The sequence below is a fragment of the Thunnus albacares genome, chromosome 13, assembly GCF_914725855.1.
Source record: "Thunnus albacares chromosome 13, fThuAlb1.1, whole genome shotgun sequence".
In the NCBI taxonomy this organism is placed as follows: Eukaryota; Metazoa; Chordata; class Actinopteri; order Scombriformes; family Scombridae; genus Thunnus; species Thunnus albacares.
Window position 1 is genome coordinate 15,891,447 of NC_058118.1, and position 25,120 is coordinate 15,916,566.

The 25,120-nt window shown below is 38.3% G+C and overlaps 1 protein-coding gene across 2 annotated transcripts in view; it reads right to left on the reverse strand.

The window, feature by feature from the left end:
- Positions 1-344: 344 nt before the first annotated feature.
- Positions 345-25,120, reverse strand: part of b3glctb (beta 3-glucosyltransferase b) — a 28,144-nt gene continuing 3,368 nt past the window's right edge. For both annotated transcript variants that reach the window (XM_044371434.1, XM_044371433.1), the window contains exons 5-15: positions 13,708-13,784; positions 13,463-13,574; positions 13,214-13,350; positions 13,039-13,102; positions 12,086-12,202; positions 9,223-9,292; positions 7,126-7,239; positions 5,795-5,894; positions 5,103-5,222; positions 4,454-4,598; positions 345-2,611 (exon numbers count right to left, since the gene is read on the reverse strand). In XM_044371434.1, the coding sequence (XP_044227369.1) occupies positions 2,477-2,611; positions 4,454-4,598; positions 5,103-5,222; positions 5,795-5,894; positions 7,126-7,239; positions 9,223-9,292; positions 12,086-12,202; positions 13,039-13,102; positions 13,214-13,350; positions 13,463-13,574; positions 13,708-13,784 (1,191 nt within the window). In that variant the 3' untranslated portion in view covers positions 345-2,476. The remainder of the gene's footprint in view (positions 2,612-4,453; positions 4,599-5,102; positions 5,223-5,794; positions 5,895-7,125; positions 7,240-9,222; positions 9,293-12,085; positions 12,203-13,038; positions 13,103-13,213; positions 13,351-13,462; positions 13,575-13,707; positions 13,785-25,120) is intronic.

Consider the following 25,120-nt stretch of genomic DNA (forward strand, 5'->3'; position numbering starts at 1 on the left):
TTTTAACCACAATGGTCCTTGGGGATATCTTTTTTTGAGGCAGTCTTGGTCAAAATAATTGGAGAATTTTGTTTACTACAATGTCTAACATTTGTCAATGATTCGTTGAAGTGCAAAAAACTGTGTGTGTAATTATTATCTAGATGAGTGAAAAAGGGGAGGAAGATATAATTTTGTTTCTGTGTTTGTATCCTAGAACAGCAGGTGATTCTCTCCACCTTCAATCAGTCTTGTCAGTCTGTTACTTGACAAAAAAACACACAAAAAAAGGTTTTGTTCAAAGCAATGAATCTTTTATTTTCAAAATATTAAAAAAGTATATTGAAATTGAAAGAAATAACAGGTTTCAGCAATGCACAAACACTCACAAACATTTATATATTAAAAAAAAAAACATCTGCAAAATGCCATTTAAATGCAGGCTTTCTGGCTGGGGTTGTAATTACTCTTACACTCATTCACACATATCATCAACACTAGCTCGCACACATACACGGTTTTGCTGTTCAAACATCTAAATAAAATTCTACATTGAAAACTCCTTAATTTGTGACGTGTGTACACAATCATATCTCCTGTGGTAAAAGTACAAACAACAAATTCATAAAAATACTATACACAACTTTTCACGCAGAATTTAGCATTTTGTTTTAGAGTTATTATTTTAAACAATATTAATATATTGAGTAATGTGACATTTTGTGACATAATGTGACATTTTGGTAAATACACTTAATCGCTTTCTTGCTGAGAGTTAGATGATAAGTTTGGTACCACTGTCAGATCTGTCCATTCAATATGAAATAAGACCCAGCAGGCCATTAGCTTTTAGTTTTTTGTACAGATTAAACAAACAAGATATAACACGTTAATTAGTGAACTGCTGGTCGGCAGGTTTTTAAACTTGGGACAGAGCAAGGCCAGCTGCTTCCCCCTTCATCCTGGCTATAGCTTCATATTTCACGTACAGGCACAAGAATGGTATCAATCTTCACATCTAATCCTCAGCATGAAAGAAAAAGCGTATTTCTCATTATGTTGAACTACTCCTTTACAAAAGTATTTGTCTACAAGTGAAATGAACACAGAGTATGAAACAGATTACAGAGAAATAGAGCAAGTTACCAGTTATGACTTAAAATCTAACTTCAAGAAAGTTACTTAAGGCTGAAAAGCAGAGTGTCACTGCTGCTTTGTTGCATCTGTAACCAACAGTGATGATGAATGGCTCCTTTTATTAATTGCTCTTGAGTTTATTTTAGCCCTCTCAGAATTGTTGCATCTTGGCCAAGTGCAAAAGAGGTTTTCAACCTCAGAGACATTTAACACTTAACCACCTAAATAGTAAATATATTAACACAAATAAATTGACAAAATCCTTCTTAATAAATTAAACATTTTGATTCATGGTTATATTCAAATTTCATTTTTTTTTGGAGGGGGGGAGGGGGGTTAAAGTGACAGTAGTAATATTCACATTCACACTCACAAAACAAGCAGCAACCAGCATGATTTAACTAATACTGAATCAGTGTACACTGATGTGGTCACTCTAAATTTCTAGATGTAGGAAAAAGCTGAAACTAAAAGAAATGTTAAGTCGCTTAACTTTTAGCCATGCTAGCAGTGTGGCTCCTCTTGGTCCAGACTAAGATATTACTGTTAGTATTATTTTTCCTGTCTACTCTATTACAGAATGTACAGATATTCATGGTCTCCAGAGGATGAACAAATATCAATGCAGGTGAGGTCACAAAAGACTACACAAAAGAACAAAAGACTACCTGCACAATGCTAAACTGTTCCAAAATCTTCTTTAAATCTTCTTTATTTCCCCACAGAATGAAGACTACTGACTTTTCATTTAGCATCACCATCAGGTGCTGACATCGCCAATTTTGAAAATGTATGGATCCATTTTGTTGAATTTATTCATTTTAAATGAATAGGAAGAAAAATGTCAAAATAAAATGACAGACACATCCCCATACTGATGGCAGTTGCTATGGCGAACATGTAAGCAAACAATACTTAAAGTACACATTTGGCAGAGGCAGAGAAACATTAGCATCCACCGGTCAAGTTTGTCTGTCTGCTGTTTGGGGCTTTTTTTTCTGACTCATCCATACAGTCAATGTGCAGGCGATGAAACCAAAACAATGAGCTAACCGAGGCTAAAAACCTCTGTAAAGCCACAGATTTGGGAGATAATTAACTTTACATACAGTGATTTGATTTCATGTTGATATCAAACATTTTTAAAAAGGAAATATTAAGGCTTGTAGGGATGATGTTTCAGGCCACATTTGACAAGTCTGTCTAGTTATTACAGTCACTGTAGTTGGTTGCTGCTTGTTGTCTCATCTTTAGCGTAACGCTGTTGTGCAAATTTGGATTCAGTCTTTGTCTACAATACAGTATGTAAGGTAAACATACTACATACACACACACACACACACACACACACACACTGTTACTACAGTTCATCTCGTGGGTGTGTGTCCTGCAGCCAGTGTTTGTAGACAGCCACAGGATCTATGTTCCAGTGCTTGTGGAAGGAGATGGCCTGCTGCAAGGAGAGCAATGTCTCTGAGTAGTCATCCGGCCGGGCCTAAAAGATCAAGGACAAATGGTTTGTGTGTGTGTGTGTGTGTGTGTGTGTGTGCTTATGTATGTGTCTTCTTAATGTTTCATGTTTCATTTATTCCCACTGCAGCAAATGACCAATTTGCTCCAGGGCAGCACATTCAATATTCTGTTGTGATAGCATGCTTAACCCACAAGGCAGTCTTTCAGTCTTTTACCACCTACATTTAGGGAGGGCAAGCATGAGGAAGGCTTCATGCAGATCATCATCTGACAGGTTAATGTCTTAAATCTGGCTCCCATCAACACTTGGAGCGCTTTTGGCTTACTTAGCGGTTTCTGGTTTCTAGGGTGAGAGATGGTTTTGGAAAGGCAGCAGAGACAAACTAGGACAGAAAGAGATTCATAAGGATGACACTACAGCATGAGATCCATCCTCCTGTCCCACAACCTTTTATGTAACTTTAGACCTACCTCTAACTTAACACTAACAGCCAATCAGATGTCAGATAGATCTCATATAATGGCTATCCAGCTGCTAATTCATCTTTGTTCTTAGTATTTTGAATCTGGATCGGGGCAAAATTGCAGAGCTTGAGCCTCATCTCTTTATTCCGCATGTCAGCAATCACTAAATTTACATTTACAGATGGTAATAAACGTGTGTTTTGATGTTTAACGGTGTGCACTTCGGACCAGCTGTCTGGATGAAATGTCGCTAACATACTTGGCCATGCAAAATGAGCATCATGTAATTGGTTTGATTATGACTGACAGACAGACATCTGATCTCAAACATATAAAATGTATTTTTATTGCTTGGATGGGGCAAAAATATTGCAGTGATCAAATCCATCAGCAGTCACAAAGCTGGTGTCTGTTCCCAGTTTACTCATTTGGTGGCTGTAATAACTGCTTATTTAGCAGCTATTCAAAAATACAGAGAAGACATTTTTAACCATTTTATTATGTGTGCCATAATTACTTTGAGATACTGGGGGGATATTAAGTAAAGGGGAGGGTCTGATGAAAATATGAATAATGCCAGGGAGAGTCTTGCTTATAAAATGAAAAATAAGATTCTGCACCCCAATAATTTTTTTACTGTCCCTGTGTGCAGCATGTCAATATGTATTGATTTTTGAAAGGGATTATGGTAATAAATCTACTTTCTTTGGCCATTACTGACTCTACCACTCTGACCTTCTGGTCCCAAATGCCCTAATACACCAATGCCTTTCTTACAATAGAGCCCTTAAAATACAATCAACATCACAAACTGACTGTATCCAAGGCTGTATGTTTCCTTTGAGGCTTATATATACTGTACTGAAAGAAGTGTTTTTCCGACCGTCTGAATGTTGTGAAAAGCTTCTTTTTAACATTAGAAGAAAGGAGAGTCTGCATCTCCCAATTTAGTGACACTTTTTTTATGGGTTTGCAATTTCCTAATCAGCTCCTAGAACTGTGTAATTTGCTACTCATCTACATAGAAATTAGAGACAAAGTTCTGAGACAGCTATTGATGATTAGGTAGGTGTGTTGAGTGTTAAAAAAGGGAGAGAGAGGAAATGCTTGAAAGAACCGCCTCACTTAAACACAAGTAAGTATTAGAGTCTCCATTTTCACTATAATTAGTATCACGTTAAGTAGTTCTTAGGTTCCAGGAGCCTTTCTATGAATTTATATTTAATATATCAGTTTTCAATCTAAGAAATTATAGGAAACTATGAGACCTGTAAAATAAACTTGCTCTTATTGAGTATATCTCACCAGTTCAGGGTTAGGAGCGAATGTAGTTAAGGGAGGTTGTAACAAACATATTAAAAACATGTATTTGAACACATGTATGTGTATTCTTCCCTACCTGGTGGAACAGTGGGCTGTGTGTGATGGGAACACCGAGGGAAGTGAAGCACCTGCCGAGCACCATGTCATCAGGAGCATCATCGCTGTAGCAGCTACAACCACTGGAAACCAGCCTGGACACCGCCACCCTACTGAGCACCATCCTACATACACACACACACACACACACACACACACACACACACACACAAATTATATAATATTCTTTTGCGTTTCAAAGAAGTTTGTTGACTTTTGGGGGGAATTTATTCCATTTGTTATTATTTTTGATGTTTAAACATGTTAAGTATCTAAGAAATGTTCAAACTCCCTAAACTTTATTTTAAATTCTATTCATCACCTTAATGTTTCAAACAATATCAAATATGTCAAATATGCAAAATTCTGTGTGATCAAGGTTTTCCGTTTGATGTTATGGTTCACTGGTGAAAAACTGTTCTATAATTAATAATATTTCATTCAATATTAGCCAGAAAGTAGCTGCAATTAACTGCAGTGTTGAAAAAGTTTTGAACATGATGCTCACTGGCTAACATTTTGTTGTTCTTACACTGAGTTTTGTTTTACTGCGACATTTCTAAAACCTGGCACAGCAGCTACGTTCTCCTTTTTACCAAAGCACCACCAGCACCATCCTACAGCCTCACCCTCCTCCTCCTGTGGTGTAGCTGTATCCGCTGTGAACCAAACCGTAGCCGTATCTCTCGCCCAGGCTCACTGCTTCCTTTGGGTCATAGCAACGCAACAGTCGCCGTAACCTGGGTAAACTAGAGACGGACAATAATCGACAGACCAACAGACAGGAAGTGAGACGGATGAATGTCCCAAACACAAGTACAAATCAGCGACTGTATGAAGACACACAAAACCAGATCCTACCTAAAATCAAATATCTTATTGTTTCCATTTTTTTTCTGTGCTGCACCAGAATATTGTACTTTAAAGGCCTAAAAACACCCATTTTCAATTAATTTATGTTGTTTGATTAGAGCTTTTCTCCAGACAGTGTGGTTGTGTACAGATTAAAATCTCTCCTGTTAGTTTTGTCGCAGCTGTTTGGGTGGGAGAAGTTAAACCTTTGTTACTAGTTCATGAACAGGAGCAGAATTCTAATTAGCCAGCATGAGTGAAAACACATGCGTGGGAGTGCGCAGCGTCTTTGAATAAATCACATCGTTGAAAGAGATGCAACACAGTAATACACTTTCTTTTTTAGTTTGAGTGAAATTCAGCACCGCAACATCCATCAAAAGTGCATTTGAACAGCATGTTTTCTTGTCTAATATGTATACATTTTCTAGGAATGGTAGTTTAACACAGCAGCTCTTCTCCCAGTTACCTGATGAGTGTATCATCATCAACAATGAGTAGCCAGTCAGCCTTTGGCACAGCTTTACTCAGGAACCGCTTTAAGATGGCAAACGTCTTCCCACAGTGTCCTGCAGGGAGATAACAAATGGACAAAAAGTGTGAAAAAGACAAAGCAGGGGCCACCGTACACCAGGTTTGTGCCTCAAAACTACCAGGGAGGGGCAAAATCCTCAGACCCCATGAAAGTAAATCAGACCATCAATTACCTATTTAGCATTAACACATCCCTACACGATAATGAAAGAAATGAAAGCACAAACATACAGCAGTAAAAGAAAATTTAATACAATAAAGACAAAGTAACTAGGAACAGAAGCACTAAAAGGAAAAAAGTAGAAAATCAACAAAAGCACAGGCTTGGAAAGCATTAAATAAAGAGGTGGGGGAGGGGGGCTTATGAAAAAGATATGGGACAGAGGGCAGGACAGACAGTAATACTGTAACTGTAATGTGATACTTCCATCAGCCTGTGAACAAGAACAGAGTGAGAGAGAGAGTATACAAATGGACAGAACAAAGAGATAGAGGTGTCATTGACACTGTATCTGTCCGCCTGCTGTGTGAAAGGACTTAGAAGTACATTACAGAGTGACACAGACAGATCTGTAATACAATCAGAGGTGTTTCAGACAGGAATACATCAAATACAAATATAGAATTGGCGTCTGTACCTCTCTCACTTCTCAGCTGGTCATTAGTGCCGTTATTGCTTCTGACTCTAGAGCTTATTGTGAGGAAGTTCAAGGGTTATCTTTTCTCTTCACCGTGAAGAGGAATGACAATTAACAATTTTACTCTTGTGAAGCAATTTGTTACCTTGCTTTGTGAAAGGTGCTTTATTAAATAAACTTTACTTACTTACTTGCTATGATTTAGTTGGTTTGTCTGTACTTACATTGATTTATCTGTGGGGCCTTTTGAATATGTGTGGACTAAAAGTTAGTCCTGAAGAGGCTGAAGGACTTTCTATCTATGGTATCACATGAGGAACAAAACACAGGAGACAAAAAGGGGCATGGAGAGTTTGTTTGGTCACTGAACTACAACTTCAGCCTAAACTTGACGATTGACAAACTGCTAACACAATGTGGTGATTGCAAACAGGAAACAAAGATGGGATACATCACAGTTTCTACTCCATAAATGTGCAAGTTTGTCCTCAAGCTGCAACTTGTCTATCACCATCCAGCCACCCATTTTTAAGCTACCTCTTCTGGTCAGGATGAGATTGGCAGCAGGCAGCCTTAACATCCTTTTAATTTTTCTGTTCCAGCTCCTCCTGGGGACTCATCAACTCACCTCTCTCAGTATTGGGCACTCCCAGACTGATGGTTGGTATGGAGGCATCAGTGACATCACTGTAATACTCCAGAAACCCAGCGTCTTTCTCCCAGGTTGCCTTGACCACTGGTACTGAGAGGAGAAAAGGGAGAGAAAATTGAAACATCAAACAATACTCTCTCTAAACTATACAGACACATGCACTGAATCACTGTTTGATGGCTGTCAGAGCTCATAATTAAAACTATCTCCAAGTCCTTGATGCAAAACTGTAAACCCCAAAGGACCGTGTGATCAAATAACATTAGATGTCTGCTATCTTCAACTGGTGGGACGGGGCGGAACAATTGAGCTGTCAAGACACTGAATCACTTCATGCTCACTCACTGCGTGTTGATATAGATAAGAGCAGCAACTCTCATTAAAATCACTTAAAAACTACAAAATGATAACTGATCATAATCACACATAATCAATTCTGATCAGTCTAACCAGTGGAGCCGATCCCGCATTAATTATTCTCAAACAAATCCTACTATTCAACTGATTGTACAGATGAGAGACTGCAGATAGCAGACTGCTATGACAGCTCGTCGTCCAATTCTAATAACCAGCATTTTAAGTAATAGCCAATTCAGATCTAAGTTAAAGGGAAATTCTGGTTTATTTCAACCTGATGTATTTCCCATAAATATAGCTATTGTGGCTCTATGTGTCATGCTTATTTTGCTCTCTCCAGCTCCGTTATGTGATTCACAAAAAGACACAAACAACGATGAACATCAGGGCAAGCAGCTGAGCCCCCTGCATCTTTCCAATTAAACATAATTTTTTACATGAATCACTTCAAAAGTTTATTTCTGAGTCTGAACAAAAGTGAACACAGAAACTAGCCGCCTGTAGCAGCCATTATGGCTAACTGCATAGGGAACTACATGCGGGGCAGCTCGCTGGCTGGCTGAACTACCCTTCATATTCATCAACTGGATGAAAAGAGCAAGAACGGCGAGGCCAAACGTTCAATTTCACATGGTAAGAAAAATGCGATTATAACATGCAACTGTATGAGTATATAAGTCTCTATTGTACAGCGGTATATTCCATGAAAACTGCACAGTATGTATCTTGTCATTTTATCCTTGCAACTTGGAAACTTGCAGGCACGAACCATTTTATTTATCTGCTAAGTTACTACTTCTATAGCAGGAACTGGCGCTGAGGTATCCACAGCCTCAGACATAAACAAACTGATGTGCACAGATGAATATGCAGGCTGGTTCAGTTTGCTGGCAAGCTGCAACCCCCCCGATATACCTGATCACTATGCAGTTATCCATAACGGCTACTACAGGTGGCTAGTTTCTGTGTTTACTTTCAATCAGACTCAGAAACAAACTTTTGAAGCGATTCATGTAAAAATCATGTTTATGTGGACAGATGCAGGAGGCTGAGCCGAGTCTTTTTGTGAATTGACGTAATCTCTATAACAGAGCTGAAGAGAGCAAAATAAACATGACCCATTGAGCAACAATTGCCACATTTATGGGGAATACATCCGGTTGAAATAAACCAGAAATGTCCTTCAATCATACGCTGTTCTTTCTGCTTCATATATTGTTCATTGCTTTTAAAAAGCCATAACTACTGGTTCATTCTGACCCTGTTTAAAAACACTTCAGTGTTTTGGATAATTACACAAACTATTGCAATTTTAGCTGACAGTCTAGATGAGGTTGTGAATTTTAACAGGTAGCTTTCACCTGGCAGGTTAACTGGGACTGAATGACCACCAGACTGTTAAGTAAGTGGCAGTAAACAAAACAGCATAAAGGGGGAAAAAATGTTTGCAGCAATGTTTGTCCTGTAATTTCCATTTAAATTAAATTTTCTCTGTTTCGATGTTTATACAATTAATCTATGCGGCCAGAGCCAATGACAGCAATAACTGACTCCACATTTGAAAAAATAGCATTTTCGCCACTGCATCTTTGCAATGAACAAAATGTTGTAATTTTATACTTAATAAGACCGATTAGTACGTTACAATCCTGCAGTAGATGACAATTATGTAATAGGACATAATACATAATATAACAGGGAATAACAAACAGGCACCTCGATCAGAGTGGAATTTTTGGCAAGTTTTCACAGCAACAAATATGTCTTTCTTCAACACTGGATCACCCTAAGAAGAGAGGAAGAGAATCAAGGTCCATCTTCATTTAGAAAAATGATGCATGGTATAAGATGGTAAAAAGTGTGCAGGTGCACACAAACTGCCACAAATATGGAACATAATGGACCTAAAATTGAGTCAGGATGGCAAAATGAGGTACACTAAGTCCTAACAGCATTATAAACAAATCACAGCACTGTGTGTGTGTGTGTGTGTGTGTGTGTGTGTTAGCGCCAGACATGTAAATACTGGCACTGAAGTCCCATTTCAGGTGTCTCTTCTTATTCCAGACAATTACATCATTTATTTAAAGCTGTCAGTTGTTTTTAATCTGCTGTACTTGGAGAAATTTCAATATAAACATCTGACACTCCCTCATATTTGATCACAGTCATTCCTGTAAGATCATTATAAGTACAAGATTACTCATGTATTTGTTGTGTTTTTAAAACTTTGGCCCCTTTCAAGCACGTTACCCAATAATTTGAAGACAGTGGAGCAATTTTTGGCAAAAGTCATGTATACAAAAATGTGTATTTTTACATTATTGTGTATATTTATATTTTGTTGTTAAGGGAGATGTATCATGCATGTTTCCAGGTATACATTTTTATTCTGGGGATGGAATGTAATAATAATATAATACTGGAATATCTTTACATGATTTACAGTTAAAAAAAACTCCTTATTTATCTTATACTGGCTCTTTATGCAGCCCTTCAGTTCAGTCTCTTTAAGGCCCCGCTCCCGATGAGCCCACTCTGTTCTGATTGGCTGGCTCTAGAGGCTATGTAAACAAAAAGTAGTAGTCAGATGTCACCTCTTTCTCGTTCTTTACTGAAAATGTCAACTTCTTAAATACATCCGTACATGTCCGAGCTGAAATCCGATCCGAAATATGCAATTGGACAACATGAACAACACATGGAACCACCTTAGCAACAACCTTAGCAACAAAGGTTATGGAGCAGATGGCTGTTTGGGAGTGTGCGTGAACAATCTGCTGTCATTATGAGGAGGAAGTAGAGGTAACTTTACAAATGAAGCGTTCAGAGCAGGGTAAAGCCTGAGCTTTTTACATACATTCACCTCAAGGTTTGGAACTTCGATTATGTTTAATATAGACATCCAGCATCATAAACAGTATAAATGACAGAAAATAACAAAAAGCATGTTATTTCCCTTTTAAGATAAGATAGGCTTTGTTCATCACATGCAGGGAAATTAAAGGATCACAGCAGAAAAACAAATGCATAGTACAGGGTATAACCTAATAACTACGACTACATCCTAAACTCCTTACTTTCTGTTGTCAGTTTCTCTTGATTTTGTGACTTTTTGATTTCTGCTGGTCCTTGAGGATGATGGATGATTAAGTTTATGGTCGTCACAGGCACATAGCTGTGGGTGGGCCTAGGTGGCCCCGGGCAAACCCAATCAGAAGGCTTTCCTTTTTTGCTGGATCATCCAGTGAATAGCAGTCAATGAATACTTTTTAAATTATCTGATTACGCAACCAATAAAAATACCACAATTCTTGTTTCTTGCAAACTGCATTTCACAAATGCCACATTGCGAGCAGCCCCTCCTCTTACACTCATTGTGCAGCCCACGCATTGCACAGAGGAACAGAAGCCTACTGTCCGCTAGCTGTGTCAGCTGTGTGTGCGTGTGTAATTATGTGGCCGGTGTGCCAGCCTATGCGATGCTGTTAATGTTCGTCTCAGTGCCTGTAACATTACCTCGTATAAGGCTTGTATGATTAAACTCTGGTGCATTCAGTCAAGTATAGTTACAATGGCCTATTTTGGTCAACATATGTTTTCAGAACCTCTGAAGTAAAATTGGTCTTAGACAGGCTGGGCCCACCTGATTTTCTCTGGGCCCATCTGATTTTCTCTGGGCCCACCCACACTGTGATTACTGCCTACTCTGCTGGGTCGACATTGTGTAAAAGTATCAGCTTCAGCTTCACCACACGGGATTGAAAACAGGACAAAACAACAGAAACACAGCATCAACAAACATTATTTAAAAAACATGAATACAGAAAAGAATAAAAAGGGAGCAGGGCAGAGTGTTTGTGAAATAATAATTCCAACTTGGTTGCATCTGCTGCCTCCCTATAATTACCCCTAGATATATTTACAATTCTCTGCAATTTCAGTTTAATCCTTAACATTCAGATTTCCATACAACATGTTAAATAGTAAAACACCACCGGATTCTTATACACCATTTCCAGGGTGTGTGGTCTTGGATGAAATAAGCTCTTTGGTTTTACCTACATTTATTTCAAGCAAACTCTCTTCACAACAGTGCTGAGGGGAAATTACATGATTGAGATACGTGCAATCTCTTAGTGTCCAGCTCCCACAGAAGGCCAGCCAACGCTATATACGGGTCTTGCATTTTCGTAGGGCCTCACAAAAGTATTTTTTTCTCCTTCTGTCTATACCTGGCATAAGGAAGAGTATGTGCTACAGATATAAGGTCTGCTTAACTTTGCAAGCCGTGTACACATTTTGTTTAATGGTGTGTGAAGTCCATCATATGCTGAGCAAATGTTGGACATGGACAGCTGAGTTATCAATGTTATGCAACAAAGTAACAACTGTGAGAAATGTTCTTGATTTCATCCTTAATTACCAACAGCTGAACCTCGTCATGCCTGCATGAGTTGTACATATTCAGTCCAGATGAGTAATAACTGCTCGCAAACGTTCATACAGACATACTGGGTCATCCTTTAAGAACTTCATCATAGTGATTTAAATGTCAATAAATAAGAGTTGTACATACACAGCTGGGCATGTAGGTTGTAAATGTGGTGGCGCAGTTGTCTCTCGGCTCTGTGCAAAACTCTGGAACTGCCGTCAGCTTTGGACCGTTTCCTTCCTCCCAAATATACAAAGCAATCTAGAAAAGTGGAGACAGACATGAAGACAAATGTAATGGGAGTAATAGGTTACAGTGAACAGTGACCGTTACTGGTGAAGAAGTTGGGAAAATGATCAGGATATAAATTAAAACTATAACAATCAATTCTACATCTGACAGGTAAGCGGGCCAACTATGGGGGATATTCTTGGTCATAATTAAAATTAAAAGTCCAAATAGAAAATTAAAAGAGAAAATGGAAAATGCATAATGGAAAATGGAAAAGATTAAATTTAAAATGCCAGATGGTAAATTGCAAGTGCAAAAATAAAATTAAGCTATTTAAGCTTTTAATTCAATATTTCCGTTTCCCATTTTAAGTTTCACATTTGATGTTGAAGTGAGTTTACATGAGTTTACTGGGTCTAGACGGTGAAGTAAAACACAATTTAAGGTTTTCCGAGGAAATACTTTACACTAATATTAGAGCAAAAAATGTGGTATCTGTATAATAAAATAGTCACATGCTCAATTATGCACACACCATCCCCCCCCACACACACACACAGAAGTTGAGCTTTTGCATCAATACTATAATAATAGATCTATCAAGAGCTACAGGTATAGAAAGCTGCAGGGTCTGAGTCAGAGCTTTTCAACAAAAGGCCTGTCAGTCTGTCAGTCACTGCGGGAATACTGTCAATCATCATTATATGTCTAAGCATTCAGCTCAGTAGGCAGCCTCAGTTGAGGCGCTGAGCAGGACCGAACCAGAACCAAGTTGTAAAAATAACTATTTTATTATATTGATAGTTGGGGGATAAGCATTGAAAACACACAGATTCACGAAACTCGAGAAAATTGTTTCAAAGTACCTCATGTTTCAAGTCGATAGTAAAATCTGACTTCAGATGCTCGTGCTGGATCCGCTCAGCGAGTCTGAAACACATGACGGTAAAAAAATGTTGAGAGGAGAGAAACATACTGATGGTGACACATTCACATGCTAATTATACACAAAGTGCACATGCTTCACACATCTGCACACACCTCTGGAGCAGTGGCGTACTGAGAGCCCAGCCAGCTGCAGGGTCGGGATAACCAAAAGAGCCGGGGTCTTCAGAGAAGGCATAGTGGTGGATGATGGAGGCCTCGTTGTCATTGAGACGCTTACCCAAAAACCATTCCTGTGAGTTGGAGTTGCGTAAGGGGAAACAACACAGGATCACATGACAGGAAAGTCGTTCAGTTATTTTCTTGGCATTGATGTTTGTGTGTGTGTGTGTGTGCAATTCTCACCTCATGGGTTTGATATCTGTGGAGGACCTGCAGCAGAGCAGCAAGTGCGACTCTAGTTTCTTCCTCGATGAAGATAAACCAGGATGCTGATTGGCCGTAAGAGGAAGAGAGGCTGGAAATATCCACAAGAAGTTATTGATTTGCGCCATAGTACTCATTAAAGCTAAACCAAATAAAACATTAATGATTAATAAACAAATTTGATTAATTTGTTTATCACATCTATACGTGTGTTTGCTACTCACAGAGGAAGCATAGGGAGGATGCTCCAATCCCCTTCATGCACTGACAGCTCATGAAGAAGAAGAACAACTGGGACTCCCTGCATGAATCAAAACAAATTGAATTTTACAAAATGTCCTTAAATTAATTCGCCGACGTCCTGAAGTCACATGAAAAACACAGTACAAAAGATCCTCTTCATTTCATTTTAATGCACTTAATTTATGAGTACAGACTGTGCCTTTGTCTGTGTGTGTGTGTGTGTGTGTGTGTGTGTGTGTGTGTGTGTGTGTGTGTATCCAACCGAGGGATAAAAGCTAAACATCACTGAGTCTTTGTCTGTTCATTTAGTCATTTATGAATGTTGAGTTACATTATGTGTATCACATGCTGTATGTACTATAAATATATATATATATATATATATATATATATATATATATATATATATATATATATATATATATATATATATATATATATATATGTATATATATATATATATACACACACACACACACACACACACACACACACACATACACATATATATATATACTGTATTACTGCATAGGCAAGAGGTAGCAGAGGAAATAAGCAGTAGATATAAAGTGTTTTTTATATGTTTCGGCATCATAAAGTCTCACTAAGAAACTGCTCTCTAGTTCTTTTATCACAGTTTATAAGAGGTGAGTTAGTGTTTATTAATGTGTAATCAATGTCTTTTGTAAAGTATTTTTGTTACTTTAAATAATGGAAATTAAACACTTTCCTTATTTCTTGTTGCATATTGCATTTTAATGTTGTATTTTAATCTTTTTATCAACCAATATGCATGCTCTGGAAATTCGCTCGATCATGACATTTAATTAGATTAATTTTTGTGGGTAATATGTCTTCCCCATATTTAATATGAATCCCCTAATAAAGTTGTTTCTTTTACTGGGGATCAAACCAGGCTTTTGTGGAATATGTATGTGTTAAATTCATTTTAGGTAAATAATTTTAGTCAAAAACATATTTGGCAATCATAGCTAACACTTTAGGTCCAACAAAAGAAACAAAAAAAAAAAAACAAGCATTGCATGTGATTGAATTTAAGTCTAAAATCACATTATATCACAACATCGAAAACATCTATTTGGACCTGTTTTACTTAACTGCACTTAGCATCCATTAAAACTGAAGCATTGTCCCCTTTGTGTAACACAGTTAACCCCAAGACAATCGAAGATGACACAGGTCCTGTATGATGATGTCATTGGACAAAAAGTAACAGAGGAACACAAACAGTTTTTTAAAGTTGTGATGTATTTTAAGGAGAATAACCAAAAATATTTGAATCTCCTGAGATTCACGATAGTTTCAACATGCTGTGACAAAAAGTACAATATCAGAGCCCATGTGTCACCTCAAATAATCCTTTAAAGACGGTTTGACATATTATTGAATCACAAGCCAAATATGTGCTGTCACTGTCCATCTCATCACTCCTACTAGATGTGAAATGACACACGACAACGATGAGCAACACTTTCATCTGGATGTGTGAACTTCAATGACAGCTTGGAAGAAATGATACACGCAGCACTGACACTGACAAACGATGTGCCGAATACACTTGGACATGCTGGTGGGTGGCGAGACCTTGATCAGCAACATGTTGAGTAACAACATCTGTACGCTCTACCACGTGTACTGTTTGGAGTTTTGTACAGTTTTGATGAGAGACTGACAACGGCGGGTTCAAAATGAGGAAAAAACAAGGGGAAAGAGATGATTCAGACGTTATTGTTTCAAAAGTCTGAGACCACTAGTCAAGATACCTCTATTTTGCATTTGTTTCAAATGTAATACTAATTTTTTCATCACAAATGATAATATCATCTTAACAATTTGAGTGAAAGTGAATCTTTGAAAAAGGTACATGAATTATAGAATATCTTAGTATTTGGTATGTCCCCCTTTCGCTTTAACGTCAACATGCACTCGAGCTGGCATGGTCTCCATGAGTTTGTGTAAAATCTGATGACCCATGTTATCCCTGCCTGGTTTGACAATGTTCCAAAGAGCTTTTTGTGATCTTGCTGAATGCTTGGCTTCAAGTGCCCCCATACATGTTGAATAGGGTTTGAATGAGGTCTTTTTTGGTCTTGAAGTAGTTCTTGCAAAGCTTTGATGTGTGTTTGGAGACATTATCCTGCTGTAGTATGAATCCTTCTCCACAAAGATGCAAACCAGAGGGTACAGCATGTCTTTGAAGAATAGAGTTTGACTACATCTTTGGTCAGGGTGTAGTCAGTTGGGTGCAGGTGTCTCACTCCAGAGTAGGCAAAACATCCCCACCACCATGTTTCACTGTGGGTTTGATATACTGCAGCCTCATTTTCTCTCCTGTTCATCTCCTTAGATCCACCCATCTGTTACTGCCATAAATCTCAAGCTTAGATTCATTAGTAAATACGACTTTTTCCCAGTCATCGACTGTGAAATGCTGGTATTTCTTAGCCCACTCCAAGTGTTTGGCCTTGTTTCCCCTCCTGAGAAGTGGTTTAAAAGCTGCTACTCGTCCTCTGAGACCACTACAAGACAGCCTTCTTTTGACACTACTTTTGCTGTTTGTAGTCTTCCGTTTTTTATTTAGCAAATTCTGTATCTGTAATGGCCCTGCTTATCTATCTCTCAGAGAAATTAGCTTAATGTATTGATATTCTGATGGTGTGGTCACTTTTGGTCTGCCTCAAGTTTTGGATACAACTGATCCAGTTTCTGCAAAGCGTTTTAGAGCTCCAAGCACTGCCCTCTTAAAAACCTTTAGTGAAGCCGGGATTTGACTTCTGACACTTTCACTTAGTTCTGATGCCATGTTTCCCACTATCACAACGCTACTTAGTAAGCAATAATCTGCTGGAAACTTGAGGCACAGCCATATTTATAACAGGTGAACACTTGCTGCAAGTTGTGTTACTTGAACGAGCCTCTGATGATCAAATCCACCTGAGTGTCATCTCAACGCTTCAATGGAAGGGTCACAACTCAAGGAAATCCTTGAGTTGAGACCTTTTGTACAAATGTTGGTCAATGCCACACATTTGCTAAAATTTGATTGCTGACCTAGAAATAGTGCAGAATCTTACATATTTCTTCTTCATTTTACATGTCATAACTTCTTGTGTTTCTGAATCATAAAACTTTCTGATTATTTCCAAGTTTATGTGACAATATTAAAGATTTTCAATGTGGTCACAGACCCTACTGTATATAGCCCCAAATCAAAGATTTGCCTCAAGAGGCTTTATAATCTGTACCGCATGCAACACCCTCTATTCTTAGATCCTCAGTTCATTTGCATAACAAATACCCAGCACAGGGAGTGTAGAGCAGAATGACGTTACTGTAGCTGAGCAACACGGTCTCCAAAATAATCTGATCCACCATCAGACTTTAACTGAACACAACTGTATTCATCTTCCTGTTATAAACAGAGAGGTTGAAACACATTAATTTTCACATCTCAACAGCAGGATGATTATACATTTGAAACATGCACACGCTGCATCTTATTTTGCCATCAACACCACTATCACACCAGTACCATTCAAGTACTGGTGAGAAAAACCTGTCATATACCAACTACATGTTAAACCTGCATTAACAGATTCTTTAGCCACTTGGGGCAGTAGAAATAAGCTGTAAACACAACACGGACATATTATCACATTTTAAGTTGATATGGAGAATATGTCATCAAAGTGTTGCCTGTTTACTCATCCACAAGTCGAGGAGTGACAGAATACACAGAACGGCGTTGCGTAATTCGGATACAAAAAAAAGATAACTGTATTTCGTTGAAGTTACAGGAAAAACTCACTGATCCACGATGGTGTGAGTAGATGATGCAGTATGGCACTCAGGACACACGTACACACACACAGTGAACTTATGTTGGGAGAGTAGGCAGGGATGGTTGTTACGCACTGTGGCAGTCCCAGAGACTCGTACAAATAAGTTAAAAGAGAGCTGGAGTATTTGACAGCTTGTAGCGCGCATAACAGCTCTCAACCGAGATGATTGTGTGTGTGTGTATAACATGCCCAGAGCTGCCAGTGTGTCACTGGTCAGCCACCACGTTCAATACTGAATGAGTAAGAGAAAACTCAGATGTATCATGCAGATAGAACAGAATAAAAGGACACGGTGAAGGCCATGATGCCGCTGCACATACAGTATGTCTGCCACTGCCATTCCTCTGAGAAGAACTGTGGAGGAGGACAAAGCTCTCCACAAGTCGAGGAGTGACAGAATACACAGAACGGCGTTGCGTAATTCGGATACAAAAAAAAGATAACTGTATTTCGTTGAAGTTACAGGAAAAACTCACTGATCCACGATGGTGTGAGTAGATGATGCAGTATGGCACTCAGGACACACGTACACACACACAGTGAACTTATGTTGGGAGAGTAGGCAGGGATGGTTGTTACGCACTGTGGCAGTCCCAGAGACTCGTACAAATAAGTTAAAAGAGAGCTGGAGTATTTGACAGCTTGTAGCGCGCATAACAGCTCTCAACCGAGATGATTGTGTGTGTGTGTATAACATGCCCAGAGCTGCCAGTGTGTCACTGGTCAGCCACCACGTTCAATACTGAATGAGTAAGAGAAAACTCAGATGTATCATGCAGATAGAACAGAATAAAAGGACACGGTGAAGGCCATGATGCCGCTGCACATACAGTATATCTGCCACTGCCATTCCTCTGAGAAGAACTGTGGAGGAGGACAAAGCTCTCGTAGAGTGGGCATGAATACCCGGCGGGGGGGGGTCTTCCCCTGCTGCGACATGCAGTATGCCTGTGTGGTAGCTTCACACAGCCAGCGGGCCAAACGCTGCTTTGTCCCTGAGAATGTTCTCTGTAATGCACATCTTGTGTTGTGCAATTTCATTGTAGGTCTATAGGCTACTGCCTGAATTTGCTTAATGAAAAACAAGTTTTTCTGTAAAAATACACATTTTTGATAGTAAAAACCTTGGTTTCCCTATTTTCTTTTCTAAGGTTACATTGTTCTGTTGTCTTACAGAATACACTTAAGTAAAAGTCATCTTATTGATATTTCTTTTCTCTTTCTTTATTTGCATATTTGCTGTTGAGGTAATCCAAAAGTAACAGAAAGTAATGAAGTTATGATATTTAGGTTACTGACTACATTTTGTAACAGGTATAATTAGTCATTTTATCAGATTACACTTTTAAGGTATCCAGCAGATACACAGGGCCACTAAAATTCATTTGGAGTCATATTTGTGTCCATAAATCCAAAACATTGAGCTGAAAGGCAATAAAAAAGCTCAGTGGAGGATTGTTATATGTTATGTTATTGATACAAATATTGATTATAGTAGCTTTGAGTAATCAGACTATTACAGCGAATATAAACACATTCTGCCTTAAAGCACAAGGCTGGCAATACTCCACACCTTTGTTGTTGCCATGAATGAATCTCATGACACTTTCTTAAGCCCCGTTTTGACCAAAAGTTCCAGGTACTTTGCACCCAGAGGAACTGATCTCAGGAGCTAAACTTGGAACTTTAAGTCCCCGTTGTGCAATCCTGTTTGCGTTACCACCACATCTGAGAAACCAGGTCATGCAAATTAGACCCATAAGGGAAAAACTACAGCCGTGCTTGAAACGCAGCCTTCACACAAGGAAAAAACAACACAGATTTGTCTTGTTGTTCTTTGTATTTACTGCTGCATGAACTGGATGTAATGAAGGAACGTGAAGGCGAAATGCAGAGGGGGAATATGAAACCAAGTGTCTGTCTCCACAGTAAATCATCAGCTGAATGTTTGATGGTTATTCATTTGTGCTTTAGAACGTGACCACCTTGAAACAAATCAGAAAATCTCTTCCTCACTCGTGTTATCTCTCTTGTTCCTCTCATCTTTTTTAGAAGAGTCGGGAAGCTGACAACAAAGTAAAACTTTACTTTTAACATTATCAAACAGAGAAAGCACCACTGCTAATATAAATGTTACTGTTTTAGGTCTCCCTCCTTACCAAAGTGACTCATTAAACCCAAAGTCCCTCAGTGCAGCTATTCATAGCACTGCAAGACACAGATGTGAGAATTAATGCACGTGTAGCTGGAAATACTCTTCTGGGGTTTGAAATTAAGTCTTCTTTCCTGTGTAGGCAGAGATCAAGTCCCTCATGTTCACTTCCAGTACTAAAGACTGACCAAAAATCAGTAGTCTCTTGTGGTGCAGCTGCCACAAAACATGACATATGACCAACATAAAACTTCTCATGATCGTTTACTGTGATGTTCAAGGGCCTTATTTATAAATTTTCAACCAAAGTACAAATCCGCCATTTTTACTCCCTCTTGTAATATTAAGAATAAAAGTTATTTATTATATTTTTTAGATTTTAAATACTTAAATTTAGGAGAGGTCATAAGTTGGTTAAGAGTAGCCCAAACAGTGTTGAAATGACTGTTCACTATAGTGTAGATCAAAGTGAACAATATGTTTTCTGAACTATACTGTATGTACAGTTTAATTCAGAAAAATTAAAATAAAATTCAAGGTGCTTCACAGATGACTGATAAGCCACTAATAAGACAGAACAAATGTAGACAGTAAACAGTAAAACAAAGAGACTAATGTACACCAGAAATAAAAAATATGAAAATGTAATAAAATAAAATAGATTTTAAAACTATAATAATAAAAAAATGGAGTGAAATAAAAATTAGATTAAAAAATAGATACAATAAATTAAAAAATACAAATAAAACTGATAAGAGGGAAATAATAATATTAATAATAATAAAATAAAATTTTACCACAAGAATACAATAAAATAAGTGAATAAAATGAAGTTAATAATGTCCATAAATCATTCTTAATAAAAGCCAGGCAGGTCATACAATTGGATTTTACACAACTTCCTTTGCATTCCTCGTGTCGTCAGACAACAAGCTGGCATTGGTTGTTTCTAATCTCTTCCACACATCTTATATTTGCACTTGTCAATGTTGTACTAGATTCCCATCATATGTTTTCTGTGATGTCCCTCCTTGTCCTCCTCAGCAACAGACTTATCTCAATGCTGCAGTATTAAGCATGGAGGGTAAGGTAAGGGGAGGATCGTAGTTACGTCCACTGTTGGGTTATATCCTTCATCCACACACCGCCTCCGAATGTGGAAAACTATCGACATACATAGACGTCATCGCAATAGCTCCGTTTTTTGGGTGTCTGACATTACGACCTATTGTGCTGTTCTTCTCTGGAGGGCGGTCTCTATTACTTACTCACTGTTGCTTTAAAGGAGTGAGTCACTTGATAAATGTGACATATGCTCAATTTTAACAAAGAACTTTTTCACTCTTTGGCTCTTTGGAGTGTCTCAATTGACCCATATGACATGATAAAGGTTCAGTTAAGACAAAACACTATGACAACACTAAACTACATCATGTGTCTGATAAAACATTGGATTATATTAGACTGAGGGAGGACAAACACAACGTTTTTGTAGTGTACTTACAGCCATTTGACATCTAGTATTCACAAAAAATATGCTTACTTTATTCCACACACACACACACACACACACACAGCCTCAAAGTATACAAACGTGCTCGGGTCCCCATCAGACTCTGAGGGGTTTAAAGGGGTTTTTACCATCTGTTGCAAGTGTTGTTGTGAGATGTGGGGGGAGAAGAGCAGAGAGAGAGAGAGCGGTGGCCAAATGAGACAGCATGTAATGAGGCTGGATGATGAGGCTGAAAAGACGCAGCGCTGGCAGTGACGTCTTGGATTAAAAGCCTGCACTTACAGCCAATAACAAATGAAGATTGATGTGACATGGGCTGTTACAAAATATTTATCCTTCCCTTAAAAATACGGAGCCAAAATATGGGTATAAATTGTGTAAACAAATGCTGCTCATATTTTGGTGTGTATTATGAATTACTGGATGTCACCACCTAAAGGAGAAAACAAGCTTTTGTCAGCCAGACAACAAGCTGTCAGAGTCTCTCTGTTTATGGGTGTTTGCCAAATTGGCACCTTTAAATTCAGCCTTCAGTCGAAATAAACACCTGGCTGTACGTCAGTGCTAAAAATGCATGACGCACAACCTGCCCTCATTAAAAACAGCATGCCACAATCAAAGTCTGTCTAGATGTAGTAAACATCAAATCTACTGTAGATAAAGCTTTCATTTGCTCCACTTGTCTATGTCACTTAGACAACACACACACACACACACACATCATAGCCTGTCAGCACACATGCAGAGATAATTATACACCTGCACGCATCCAAATGTGCTATTTATGAAACTCGCCTTATTCCTATCAGCACTTTCTAAACATGCAGTAGCTATTTTCCTGGCGGGAGTCTGATTTTATACCAATTTTATTATTTGACACAACCTGTCAGCCTGTTTCTCTATAAAAAAAAAAATTCCTTTATTCAGTAGAGACAGCTTTTTCTGTCAAAGTGCAGACCTCCTGTTTTTCCCGGGTTTCTCCCGTATTTCAAGGCCCTCTCACGGCGCCCTCCTGTTCTGTTGTTTCTCCCTGCATGGCCCTCAAACTTTATTATGAATAATCGTCGCACACGGATCCATGAGTTTCGTATGTTTGTCTGACGTTACCCAAGTTGCCAGATCATCAATGAAACACAATCTACACACACAACCCACACACTACATGTGATTTCAACCCATCGTTCACCGCAACCTGGCAACCATAAACTCAGAAGCAAATGCTGCAAATATTGTGTCCATGGAATAATAAAAGTTAATATAAATTGATGTGTTTTGTATCACGATGTTAAACCGCAGTGTTGTCATAACATACATACAAATAAAAATATAAATAACTCAGGTTATTTATTTATTTATTTGTTGTTTATTATCTGACTAACTCAGACAGCTGAAGCCTCATATTATCTTCTGATAAACTTCTGATAAATACATTTTTGCTCAAAACAAGGACTGTGGATTTTGTCCTCCATCACTTACACTGTAAGTGCATTTGAAGCAGATCTTCTAATGGTCAGTATGAACAGGAGGAATGATTACAGCAAGAAAAACCTGTTTCAATGTTCATATGTGCTGTTGTTTTGAGAAAAAAAAAAAAAAGATTTTATAGATTTTACCCAGAAAACACCTGAGAAGTGTCTGTAGATTTCCTGTCAATGCGCACACTGTCCCAACAACCTCCACTAATCGGAGGGTTTTGTTGCCTGAGAAGCAAAATCCAGGGCAAAGTGGACGCTGATATTGATAAAACGTAATGACTAAAGGCAACAGAGATGAGTGTGTTTTTCAACTCAGAGATTCTCTCTTCATCTGGACATCAGGGCGATAAGATTTTTGTGAGTAAATCAAAGTGAAACTGTAAGAGTGAGAGGTCAAAAATACAATTTTGAGGTGTGAGAGGGAAACATATGTCCCACATTTCCCGTGAAAATGATGTTCTTGTTCTCCTCTACTCTGTTATACTGTTATCTCTGTTGCTGTCTTAACCTTATCTCACATATTCCGCCTGAGCGCATAATTGCTCTTCAGTTTCAAGAACAGTCATCTATTTTTTACTTTTTTTTTTACTTCCACCATCAACCACCAGCGGGGCCGACACATGGCTGCAAAACAAAACAATCATAGACGTGTCAAATTCAATCACAGGTCCCACCATGTCACTGGCGGATCATTTACTGCTGTTTTCACCAACAAAGCATATGTGATTGAAGTTTTGCCAGCTGCGACACCACATTTGTTGTTTACAAGCTGCAGTGTGATTGCAGAGGTCTCCTCACTAAATAAAGGCGACACAGACTCACAGAGAGAGGTTGAGAGACTATAATACTGTAAATGCGATACAGAAACACAAATCCCAAGTGCCATATGACACAATATTATCAATTAGCTGAACATGTGAGCTCCAAAACCAACTAGATAATCTGCAGTTAACTCCTCCAAAATGTTAAAGTCGTTGACTGACAAACCTACAAGAACAGATTTCTTACTCTGACATTTTTTGTGAGTGAATGAGACGATTCTGTTTTTGGTTTTACTGTGACCATAAAAACATCTGCGCACTTCCTGTGTTGACCACAGCCTGATGAATCACATCTGAAACGTATCAGACTTTTTCAGTTGTCAAGGGAAACTAAGATTTTAAATAACACAACAGTCAGATATTTTTTTCTAAATCTATATCTATATCTATATGTTTCTGTAGAAATCTTTCCACAGAGCCCCTGCTGACTGCTTTATGCCATTTCTTCTTTCAGGGAATAATTTCTGGATTGACAATGAGATCGGAGGAATAATCGAAGACTGGTGTGTGGCTGTCTTAACTACTCGTCAGATGTCTCTTTATTTCCCAGTAACCATTCCTATCAAAGGAAAATCAATAATTCTTTGTCTCCGCAACAAGCTCTCATGTCCATATGCATCATTTCATCTCACTGAGGTCCATGACAAATTACCACCCTGCCACCCTGCAGGTACAAATGATCAAATAACCACTGTGTGAAAGCAGAGAGCGCAGGTGGGGGAGCTCTATGGCAAGGAGGACACCTATTGGTACACCACAGCAATGCATGACTCCAACTAAAACCCCCAAAGTCACTGACACACATTAAATATGAAACTAGTTGCAGCTACATTATCCTGTTTATTACCAGCATATGGTAAACAAAAAATTAAATGTATAAATACAACAATAAAATATGAATTCTTTCTCTTATTTTCATAGTTTCATAGAGTTTTCACACTAGTCCAGAGGACAGACAGGACACCTACCTAATATAATCAATGTGAGGACACACAAATGTCACACAAGAAAGAACATTTAATAATCAATCTTAGAAGTTAAGAATGTTTCCTCACAAATGCTCTTAAATTACTACACACGTCTCCCAAAGCGATACGTGGTGGTTAAACTACACGAATTGGAATGAAATTCAGTATTCAGTATGAAAATGAAGCTTAATGTGCAGTAAACACAGAATTCATGTTACTGTAAGGAAAACAGTTTAAGAAAGTAAACTTTGATTGATTTATCTGCTGCTCGGCAGACGTTACTCTGAAGATCATTTTAAAACGAACACGCAGCAGCTGTTCCTATAAGTTTCATGAATATGCATGTCATCCTGTCATCATTTCCATATCACACTTGCTGTATGTAAGCTCGAGGCAAACAACACACACACCATAAATAGAAAGAAAAGAGAAGATACAGAACCTGAAAATATAACTTAACACTGGTGTAGAGGCTTTTCAGCCAGAAAAGATAGAAAAATATAGAATATGTTATGCAAAAAGGAGAGGAGGACGATGACAACACAAGTTGGCAAATCCATTGTTGAATTAACTTTTGGTTGAATTTTACTTTCTAATTGAAA